The 12,440-nt window shown below is 39.3% G+C and overlaps 1 protein-coding gene across 4 annotated transcripts in view; it reads left to right on the top strand.

Moving 5' to 3' along the window:
* The window catches only part of il1rap (interleukin 1 receptor accessory protein), a 45,177-nt gene extending 37,707 nt beyond the window's left edge, over positions 1-7,470 (top strand). For 2 of the 4 annotated variants that reach the window (XM_084125425.1, XM_084125426.1), the window contains exon 13: positions 6,553-7,470. In XM_084125425.1, coding sequence (XP_083981551.1) covers positions 6,553-7,271 — 719 coding nt within the window. In that variant the 3' untranslated portion in view covers positions 7,272-7,470. Of the gene's footprint in view, positions 1,570-6,552 lie in introns of those variants that run through there. The other 2 variants (XM_084125428.1, XM_084125427.1) reach the window with 1 other exon arrangement.
* The last annotated feature ends 4,970 nt before the right edge of the window (positions 7,471-12,440 follow it).

Genomic DNA, 12,440 nt, shown 5'->3' on the forward strand with positions numbered 1-12,440 from the left:
TATATATATATATATATATACAAACTCCTGTCATCCAGCATCTCCTCCTTCCTCTTACATCTTCATCCTTTTCACCAAACATGTGTTTTAGTTGGACAGATCAACACAAGACACAGAACATCAAAAAAAAAGTTGGATTTTGGAAAATAACAGTATTTCCTGTTAATCAAACGCGTTTTAATCTTCGCTATTGCTTCAGTGCACATGAACAAGCGCGCCACTATGTGTTGTGTAGTGACGTGTGTGTTCAGGTTAGCCAGATATGAGCAGATTCTGCGCAATACGCTGTATTTAATATGTCGTGATGATTCCCGAGTTCAGTATTTGTGCTAAATCTGCACAGAAAGCTGAATAGTGGATGTCATATAGTCATGTCAAGTCGCCTTTATTTATACAGCACTTTATACAATACAGATTGCCTCAAAACACGAGACAATAGTGTCATTGTTCAGTGTTGATTCAGTTCCGTTCAATAACTGTGATGTCATCATCAGCTCTCAGCCAATCGTGTCAGTTCATTCAGTTCATCAGTAATATTGTCGAATATTAAGTGAGTGAATTCTGACGTTGATGTGTGTATTGTGTGCCGGAGAGAGCTTGGTTTAATTTGACCAGACCCTAACTGTGCCTTATTGGTATATATATATATATATATGTATATGTTTTGTTTTGTTTTTTTGTTAAGTTTTTAATGTTTTTACTGGGGATTTCTATCATTAATTTAGTCATTTTAAGTTTTAGTCATTTTGTTGTGTGTTTTTTTTTTTTTTTTTTTTTTTGACTGGGTTATATATATAAATTTAATTCGGTATTAATAATTTGTCACATTTATATAGCGCTTTTCTAGGTACTCAGTGTTTACATCTCAAATAATCTCCTCAAATATATATATATATATATATATATATATACATATATATAATTTCTATTTAGCTTTTATTTTTTTATTTCTATTTTAGTACCAACTTATTTTATTTCCGTTAGTTGCCAAAGCAACCTTTTTAAATTTCGTTAAATATTTTTTTTTTCATGTTTAGCTTTTACATCTATTATTTATATTCATATTTTATTTTTGTAACGCTTTATTTAAGTTAACGAACACTATTTTTAACAGTGTTAGTTAACAATACTCAGGATTCCCAAACGTTGTACTTTGTCAGCCAAACTTCAATAATTGTCAGTCAGACCTTAAATATTTACTTGACGTCCCTCTAAAATCTTAAGTTAATATTTCAATAATTTAACAACACATTTTCATGTTCATCATGGGTCTGATGTCCGTTAATGGTCACATGACCTGCAAGTAAACAAATACAATTTATTATTTTAATTTTTTTTTCAATTTAAATGTATTTGTTTATTTTGTACATTTTACAAATCCATTTAATATTCTTTCATATTCCATAACAAACTTCCAGCTGTTTCTCACTGCATTGCATCGAGTTCTTGTTTATTAGTTTGTTTGGTTGTTATCATGCAGCATCTTATATGACCATGTCATGTCCTGTATGTTCTGTGATCACATTTTTTAAGCTGTTTTGATAATTAAAAATGTATGTTTTGCATTCACATCTGTTTCATTGATTCATTTCATCACATCAGTTTCCCACGACAGCAGCTGACGTCTATTTGCATTAATACTTACACTCATGATCATGAATGATGAAATGTTTGCGTAAACATTTCCCATCAGTGAATGGAGGAAGTGGAAAAACCTCAACCAATCACATGCCGTCTTGCACCATTGACTCGTTTTATCGAGTGTGTGTGTGTGTGTGTGTGTATTTCTCACCTCGAGATCTGGAGATGACGGTAAACTCTCTCAGAACAGCTCAGTTTTGATTCTCTGGGAGGAAAAAAGCAAAAAGTTTAATATATCGTATATATTATGCACTGTATAATAGCACATTTTTTCGTTATATTTAGCAAGTTTTTTCATTAAAAGCTTTGAACCAAAACATAATTGCATCATTAGATTCAAAGCAAAAAATACTATTACTCATGCCATAAAGTAAATGATATAATCAGTCACTTTTTTTTGGTTTTGTTGTCTTTTTAATGTATTACCACACATGTATTTTATGCTCTAATGCTAAAATAACCCATTGCTAGAAAACAGGCATTCAAAAATTCACCCCAAAGTTGCTTGCCGTGATTTTAATGGTAACAGCAACTCGTCTGATTGTAGATAGTTGAGTTGTCAAGTCACCTTTATTTCTACAGCGCTTTAAACAATACAGATTGTTGTTGTTGTTGTTTAAAACGATGCATTTCATTTGTTCAGCTGAAGTCAGTTCAGTGTTGATTCAGTTCTGTTGTTCCGATCATAAATTATTAATATAGTTCAATAAGTTGTTTATAAGTTAACATTAAAAATCCATTTCACTCTGGAGATTTTCTAAGGCATTTGTACCTATGTAACATACACTCACCTAAAGGATTATTAGGAACACCTGTTCAATTTCTCATTAATGCAATTATCTAATCAACCAATCACATGGCAGTTGCTTCAATGCATTTAGGGGTGTGGTCCTGGTCAAGACAATCTCCTGAACTCCAAACTGAATGTCAGAATGGGAAAGAAAGGTGATTTAAGCAATTTTGAGCGTGGCATGGTTGTTGGTGCCAGACGGGCCGGTCTGAGTATTTCACAATCTGCTCAGTTACTGGGATTTTCACACACAACCATTTCTAGGGTTTACAAAGAATGGTGTGAAAAGGGAAAAACATCCAGTATGCGGCAGTCCTGTGGGCGAAAATGCCTTGTTGATGCTAGAGGTCAGAGGAGAATGGGCCGACTGATTCAAGCTGATAGAAGAGCAACTTTGACTGAAATAACCACTCGTTACAACCGAGGTATGCAGCAAAGCATTTGTGAGGCCACAACACGCACAACCTTGAGGCGGATGGGCTACAACAGCAGAAGACCCCACCGGGTACCACTCATCTCCACTACAAATAGGAAAAAGAGGCTACAATTTGCACGAGCTCACCAAAATTGGACAGTTGAAGACTGGAAAAATGTTGCCTGGTCTGATGAGTCTCGATTTCTGTTGAGACATTCAGATGGTAGTCAGAATTTGGCGTAAACAGAATGAGAACATGGATCCATCATGCCTTGTTACCACTGTGCAGGCTGGTGGTGGTGGTGTAATGGTGTGGGGGATGTTTTCTTGGCACACTTTAGGCCCCTTAGTGCCAATTGGGCATCGTTTAAATGCCACGGCCTACCTGAGCATTGTTTCTGACCATGTCCATCCCTTTATGACCACCATGTACCCATCCTCTGATGGCTACTTCCAGCAGGATAATGCACCATGTCACAAAGCTCGAATCATTTCAAATTGGTTTCTTGAACATGACAATGAGTTCACTGTACTAAAATGGCCCCCACAGTCACCAGATCTCAACCCAATAGAGCATCTTTGGGATGTGGTGGAACGGGAGCTTCGTGCCCTGGATGTGCATCCCACAAATCTCCATCAACTGCAAGATGCTATCCTATCAATATGGGCCAACATTTCTAAAGAATGCTTTCAGCACCTTGTTGAATCAATGCCACGTAGAATTAAGGCAGTTCTGAAGGCGAAAGGGGGTCAAACACAGTATTAGTATGGTGTTCCTAATAATCCTTTAGGTGAGTGTATATTATTAATAAATCATTAATGAATCACATTCACAAGAAGTGACTCAAACAGGAGTTGACTCTATTGAGTCACTTCTTGTGAGTGTGATTCATTAATGATTAGTGATTCAGAGCACTGTTCTGGTGTCAGTAAACGAGTTAAAAGGTCAAGTGTAAACAGTTGCAAATAGTAAACAGAGTCACAGACAAACACTTGATGGGAGTGAACTCCAGATGTGCTTCATCTGTCACTGCATGTGGAGATCAGCCACATGCAAAGTTTTCTCTGGCAAAGTTTTTTCCGCCACTCCTCTGGCGGGAGTGACAGAAGTGTTGTGTAAGATACAATGACCAGTTCACTTAAATCAGGACTTCAGCTTGTGCAAGCCTGGTCATATCCGTGTGTATGGTGTGGGAGTGGCAGAGGTTAGTTGTGTGTGTGTGTGAGTGTGTGTGAGTGTGTGTGTGTGTGTGTGTGTGTGTGTGATCTTATGAACCACTGACAACTCCTAAACAACTGGTTTGTAAATAATGCTATATTTCATTTAGAAATGATAAATTGATCATTAATAAAGTATGAAAATACAATTATTAAACACATTATAGAAATGCTTTTAAAACAAGAATAAGGCATTTATAGCTGTATTTATATACTGCTTATTAATGTATATTAATGCTTTATAAATGAATTAACTGTTTACTAATGCTTAACTAATGATTAATAGCGTGGAGTTATTATAAAGTGTTACTGAACTTTCAAGTATTTTCAAACATGCTCAAACATATATATATATATATATATAGGCAACAGTTCAAAAGCATATCATTCATGAAAATCATTCATAATATTATTTTTCTTATTTAACGCTCTCTCTTCATAGATACTTTCTATGCTTGGTTATGCAGTCCCTAACAATTTACCTGCCATTGCACACACACACACATGTCTATATTACTAACAGAGCACTGTCGCTCTACACTGGCCAAGAGGGGACTCTCTGACCGAAGTCTACCTATCCAACAGGGGACTCCCATCAAGGTTATTGTAGTCTGGCATTTTTAAATTAGTTTTTATTTTAATATCATTTTCAAATTTTCAGTCAGTAATGTTTGCAGTTTACAGTTAACTCTTGTGAAAACCTCTTAATAATAAAAATAAAATAATAGTTTGAGGATGAACAAAGAACAAAACATATGCAACTAAAAAGTACAAATTATTCATTCATACTCATTCATATTCAAAATTAAATCTTGTTAAACATGGTGTATAAGAAAAGGGGGAAAAAAATATGCATATGATTATTATGATTATTCTTTAAGGTTGTTTCTATGCTTTCAAACATTATTCTTGTATTGATACATTTATGTCTATTGCATCGTTTAAAATCATATACTCATAGTTATACTCATATTCAAATGTTCTATTCAGACCAGACATTTAGTATAGGCCTACTTCTACTCTGACAAGTGTAGCCTACATCTATTTCTGGGCTAGACATGCTATTTGTTTTTTCTGTTTTCTGCTCAGTGTGGTATCGAATCTAATATGTGTGATTTAGTTTCACATGAGATGGTTATCTTACCTGGAATTAATGCACAGCTGTATTTGCAGCTAGTTCTGGTTCTGGTTCACACAGAAAGCGGTTTTGCTTGGAAAAACGGAAAAAAGACGCGGGCAGTGGAATGGGAAAAAAGTGCAAGGTCTCGAGACATCTGTCGTTAGATTCGTTTAGTTTTAGTTTTTCATTTTTGTTGAAATTTCTATTTTATTTCAGTTTACGCAAATGTTTTTTGACCAATAGTTTTAGTCTTAGTTTCATTTTTCGTTTACGAAAATAACCTCGACTCCCATAGCCTGCAATGGAACTGTGTGTGTGTGTATATTTAAGTTCAGTAATTTCACTTAAATGGCAATGAAAATTACCTATTAATGGAGAGAGAGAGAGAGAGCGAGAGAGAGAGAGAGAGAGAGTGTGTACGTGTGTGAGACAGAGTGTGTGTGTGTGTGTGTGTGTGTGTGAGAGAGAGTGGCAGAGGTTAGTTGAGTGTGTGTGTGTGTGTGTGTGTGTGTGAGAGAGAGAGAGAGAGAGAGAGAGAGAGAGAGTGTGTGTGTGTGTGTGTGTGTGTGTTTAAAATGTTTAAAATAGTCCAAGTGACTACAGTGGCTTAACCTTAAGTTTATCAAGCGACGAGAATACTTCTTGTGCGCACAAACCCCCCAAAATAACGACTTTATTCAACTCTTCATGTTCTTCTGTGTGGGCCTGAGTGAGTTCATGTAGTGTAACAGCGCAGCGCTTCTGTGATGTACGTCAGAACGTAGGCTCGCTATTGGCCGACGCTGCGTGTGATGCTGCGTGTGATGCTGCGTGTGATGCTGCGTGTGATGCTGGCCAATAGTGAGCCTCCGTTCTGACGAATACTTTTGAGTGTGTAGCAAAAGAGTAGGCAAACTTTGGGACAAACTACTTCGTCATTTTTGTCAGGTTAGATACTGATAATTAATCACTCACATAACCGCCGGACTCGCTCGTCCACCATGTCTGTAGTTTTTAACACTTTTTACTCGTGTTTGTAGTTCTAATTGAATCCTCGTACAACGCGCAATGAGTTGTGGGCAATATTAGCCGTTAGAGTGTGCACGGATCTGCACTTTTCAACATACTATGGATTTGGGACGTACTAATTCTATTTTCGAATACTATTTAGGATGGATAGTATGCAAATTGGGATGCAGAAAGAGAAAGAACCATATTCATCCGCAGAGCCCAAGCACAACCAAAACAATGTTCTTCCACAAAATGCATGCGGTTTTGTTTTTTAACCACTAGAGGGCCAAAAGTTACTTAGTGTACCTTTAAAATCGACAAGTTAATTTCTTTTCAAGCTGACCGCTCATGATCGGAGTGTTTGTCTCTCTCTTTCAGACCTGATGGAGTCGGTCCTCAGGTGTATGCAGGCGTGCCGGCGGCTGCTGGTGGTGCTGAGCTCGGACTGTCTGTGCGAGAAGAGCGTGAGTCTGCTGGAGTGTCGTCTGTGCTTGTACCTGCATCACACGACGCGCGCCCCCATCATCACCGTCAGACGCCGCACGCTCAGCGCCTCGTGCAGCGACATCACGGAGCTGCGCAACAACTCCACCTGCATCCGCTGGCACGGCGCGCGCTCGGAGCAAACCAACTCTCGCTTCTGGAAGCTCCTGCGACTCGCTCTGCCTCTGCGGCCTCTTGCTCTCGGGAAGAGACTCATCGATAGCACTTCCTCGCACTCAGACCTGGCGTCCGTGGCTACGCGTTACACGCAAGCGCAGACGGTCTCGCTTAGATACTCGAGCAAAGGCGGCAGGGTCGGAATGAGGCACTTGGGTGTAAGTGGGCGGGGCTGCAATAGAAATGGGCGTGTCTGTGAGATGAAGGGGCGTGGCTGCGCAATCTGTGTGAGTTTTCAAGAAAGTCGTCTAATTTGGGGAGGAGTTATCGCTCCTCAGTGGAACACACACCTGCATCAGCCTGTGGCCAATGGAACGATACATCACACCACACACAACGCCAACACCGAACCTGGCAACGACCCCGGCAACGACCTCTGCCCCTGTGAACCAGTCAACAACAACCAGACAAATGAGCTGCAAACGACACACTGTTGACACGCTACACTGCTTGAAACTGCACACCAACCAGTGAATATTATGAATGAAATGTGGGGAGATATGTAAATACTTACTATGAATTTAATAAACCAAATATCAGGCTGACTTTACTTTTCCTGTTTTTTTTTTTTTACAGGCTAGTATATACTTCTAATAGTATGCAATGTAGTATGTTAGTAATGAGTAATTAGTATGCTGATTTAAACATAATTGCAGCATTTTTGGGATGCATATTTCAAGTATCCCATTTGGTTACATACTGTGCCTACTATATTTCTACAGACATTTTGCACACTGTATACGATCACAAATAGTACTTAGTATGCTGATCTGAACATATATATATATATGGCAAATGCATTATTGCAATTAATTAACAGGCTAGTACATACTGCATAGTGTATACTACTAATAGTATGCTTCCAACAGTAGTATGCTGCATTGCATGTGCACATTGCATTATGGGATACAGTATCTCATGCATTGAGCTCTGGTTGCATACTGTGCCTACTATATTTCTTAAGAGATTTTGCACACTGTTTACAATCAAAAATAGTACTTAGTATGCTGATCTGAACATATATAAGAGTGGCAAATGCATTATTGCAATGAATTAACAGGCTAGTATATACTGCATAGTGTGTATACTGCTAATAGTGTGCAATGTAGTATGTTTTTTAAAAAGTAGTATGCTGTATTGCATGTACACATTGCATTATGGGATACAGTATTACATGCATTGCATTCTCCCGTGGCCTCATGGGATAGTAAATTGTCCATCGTATGCACACTTCAGAATCTCACCAGAAGAAGTAGGTCAACCAGGTCCTTTTTGCCTACTGTCTTATGAGTACTGTGAATTCAGACATACTACTTTGTTTTTTTTGCCAACTATATAGGGAAGTATGCGACTTCGGATGCAGCCACTGCTCTATCTGGCCACCAGAGGGCAGACTCTTCCCAGAATTGCTCTTGTGCATGTGGTGTGTGTTGTTTTCAAGGCCATTCAGCAAGTACTGCACAGCCGCAGACATGGGTGTGTGTTGTGGTGTGTTATTTAACGGTTCTCAGGAAAGCCTTTCTGTCTGACATCACATTTATTGAGTATCAGGAAGTAAAACTTAATGAAGAAAAACAAAAAACAACAAATATGAATGTCTTTGAGCTTGATCTTCACTTGTGTTCAGATACATCAGGGTGTGTCTGCTATCAGTCACTCATAAAAATCCCTCTTATCATCGGGTTTTCTTCCTTTTTCAATATGAAGGCTTATCACAGAAAGATTTAAAGGAGTACAGGAAGAATTTCCCTAAAATATTCATGATATCAGAAGTGAACAGCACCAAATACAGCACACACACTCGTTCCGTGTGTGTGTGTGTGTGTGTGAGAGAGAGTACCTACAACACTCAATCACAGCTAAATGAGTCATAAATCCTGATTATATAAATGACAGATGATAAGAACTATGCTGTGGGATTGAGGGAAGCAAGAATGGAGGGTTATGGAAAAAGCAGGAGTGAGAATTGAAAGTGAGCGACCAAGAAATGGAAAAGGAGGGCTGAGAAGAAGTAAACTGGAAATGCCCTAAAATTCCTGTGTTCCAGTAAAGTGTGTCGTCCTGGTGTTGGTGACTAATCATGTGACCAGGTAAAGCGCCTCTGCCTTCTTCTGTCATATTAAACATGACTTTGACTTCCTGTACTGCTTTGAGCGAGAAAGAGAGAGTGGTTTTTACTAAGGTGACTGTCACTTTTTTTATTGCTTATACTTACTGTAATTATTGATTTAAAGAGCAGAATATTATTATATTAATACAGAGACTTGAGGGTGGACACTTTTCACTTTAGATTGTAAGGAACCACCTTATACACCTCATAGCAACGAGCTGAAAACCACACAGAACATTTTATCAACTGCATATCAATGCACCTGACAGTCACTTAAAACACTTTTTCAGCTGCACAGCAGCACCCTGGCAACCACTCAGAACATCTTAGTAACTATAGAGCAGTATCCTGGCAACCACTCAGAACACCTTAGCAACTATAGAGCAGTGTCCTGGCAACCATTCAGAACATCTTAGCAACTATAGAGCAGTGCCCTGGCAACCATTCAGAACACCTTAGCAACTATAGAGCAGTGTCCTGGCAACCACTCAGAACACCTTAGCAACTGCATAGTAACGCCCTGACAACCGCTTAGAACAACCTAGCTGCCACTCAGAACACCTTAGCAACTGCATATCAACACCCTGACAGCCACCTAAACTCCCTACTACTTAGAAGACCTTAGCAGTTGCATAGCAACACCTTGGCAACCACCCAGAACACCTTAGAAACTAAAGTGCAATGCCCTGGCAACCACTCAGTACACCTTAGCAACTGCATAGTAACACCCAGACAACCACTTAGAACAACCTAGCTGGTAGCTACCACTCAGAACACCTCAGCAACTACATATCAGCCCTGACAACCCCCAAAACTCCCTAGCTACCACTCCGAACACCTTAGCAACTGCACAGCAATGCCCTAACAACCACCAAGAACTCCCTGGCTACCACTCAGAACACCTTAGCAACCACCTAGCAATGCCGTGTCAACCCCCATAGAACACCTTAGTAAATGCATAGCAACAAACCCAAACCTTCCTAGCTACTAGAATGTCAGCAACTGCCAAGTAACGCCCTGACAACCCCAAAAACGTCCTTGTTACTACATAGAGTACCTTAACAACTGCATGTCAAAGCCCTGACAACCATTTAGAACACAATAGCTACTGCTCAGAACACCTTAACAACCACATAGCATTGCCGTGTCAACCCACTATAGAACTGCATCTGCATAGCAACACTCTGGCAACCACTTAGAACAACTTAGTAACAGCATAGCCATGGCAACCACCCAAAGCTCCCTAGCTACTACATAGAGTACCTGCGCAACTGCATAACAATACCCTGGCAACCACCCAGACCTTCCTAACTACCCTTAGAATATGTCAGCAACTGCATAGAAACGCCCTGGCAACCCATACCTTGTCACTGCCAAAGTGCTAGGGTACTGCGGGTGGTCGCCAGGAAAATCTAGTTATATTGTGGTACTTTCATGGTGGTTTTCTGACATTTTTGGAGCTTGACAGATCCACTGTTTTGTTGTAAGAAAAACAACACTCTACTAAACGACTCCTTTTATGCTCCACAGAAGAAATAAAGTCATTCTGGTTTGGAGCGACATGATGGTGGTGAGTACTTGATAGGCTATTGTTATTTTTTGGGGTGTAGAGAAATTGTTTAATAAAACATGGCAAATACACGCATGAATAGAAGCACCTGAGGCCGAACCAGGTGGGAAATAAACGATTATCACCAAAAAAACAGCAGCTTCTGACACAGTTTATGCTCCACAACAGCGTGTTAATGACTTTCTCTGGCCAGGTTTTCATGTAGACCTGTGAACGCATTCCTCCACTGTCTGTCCCAACCACAATGGCATTCTCACATACACACTGAGCTCATGCAGAAGGAAGTAAAATCACACAACAACACCTCATACCGTAAAGAGAAGGATGAACAGAAAGTGACTGACTGTACATGAATGTGATCCGCTCTGAATTCATGACATACTGTAAATTGTAAAAGTTGGAAGCGAAATTTAATTAAGTCTAATTACTGGTCTTATGCTTATCAGATGTTTCTACTGAGATAAAGAGCAAAGCCATCTCACATCGTGTCTGGAGTTTTGATCGAGAAGCAAAAGTTTTGAAAAATAGAAAAAAGGGACGCAGTATCAAAACTGCGCATGCGCAGTACAGGTAGGATGAGCAGCACACCGAAGCAGGATTAGCGCCGCGTTTGCCCAGTTAAACGCCAAACATGTGCAGTGTAAAGGCCCAAGAACTATAACTATAAAGAAAACTAGTCTATAACAATAACTAAATTAGCGTCCACACCAACTAATTGCTCTGTTTGTTATAAGCACGCGCTGCATATCGCGTAAAGCAGGATGGATTCTGATTGGCTGTCAATGATTTTATCGTTCATTAACTGAAAAACATTTTTTGTGAAAGTGATCGTTTCTCTGTGCCGCTATATTATTATAGTTGTGTGGACTATTCTTTTACATTCAGAACGATTTTTAAAACTGTATCTTCATCGTTCTGAACGTGACTTAAAACGTCGAAGAAAAGATGTTTACTTCTTACCTTTATGGACCTTTTTTCACAGACTGATGACGCGTTTAACGGTCGTCAGCATCTTAAATCCTGTGAAGTTTTTTATATTTTCATTTTTTTTTAAATATATATGTGCATTTATAACACTATAGGCCTACTTCGTATTAAGTTATATTTCTTTTTAAGCAAATTACAAAAAACGAGTTAACGCTGCTGTGGGAGTGAAGGTAAAATTGAGTCTTTATCTCTTCTGACTGCAGAAATCAATCTCTCTATTTTAATTTTGAGTTGTGAAAATACTATTGTGGAGTTATTATTTTACTATTTGGGCAAATGGGAACGCAAAACATATATTTAAAGTCCAGGTGGTGAAAATCAAACTTTTAATGTTGTTTATATGTCTATGGTGTTTTTAATATGCTTTAAGACAAACCATGTGCAAATTCATAAGTCAACACCATTGCTGAGTATTTTTTTAATAAAAGCCCTTAATCTTTTTAAATGTTTGAATTTGTGTATTCCTGCTATTACATTTCGTAGTTTCTGGACCACATCTGGCCCTGGGACCAAGCCGAATCACAGCCAGATCTGTCGTACAGTGTCTGGGCCAGAACTGGGCCACATGAAACAAGTCACTTTACAATGTCTGGGCCAGAACTGGGCCACATGAAACAAGTCACTTTACAATGTCTGGGCCAGAACTGGGCCACATAAACAATACAAGTCATTTAGTGTCAGGGTGTGGGTCTCATCTGAGCCGGAGGACATTTTTTTGTGTCTATTTTCCATTTTTGGGCCGGGGACCCAGTCAGAACTGGGCCAGAATTGAAGCAAGGATGTGGGCCAGTGGTGGGCCAGACAAATTTTGCTAACTGGGTTTCTCCTTAAAACTGCAGTGAACCAAAGACAGTCTCAAAAACACGGTTGGAAATCGCTGGTGTTTCTGACGTCACAAACTACCTTGTAACCAATCAGATCAACGTGTGATCGTCAACC

The sequence above is a fragment of the Abramis brama genome (genome assembly GCF_963993115.1).
Source record: "Abramis brama genome assembly, chromosome: 10".
NCBI lineage: Eukaryota > Metazoa > Chordata > Actinopteri > Cypriniformes > Leuciscidae > Abramis > Abramis brama.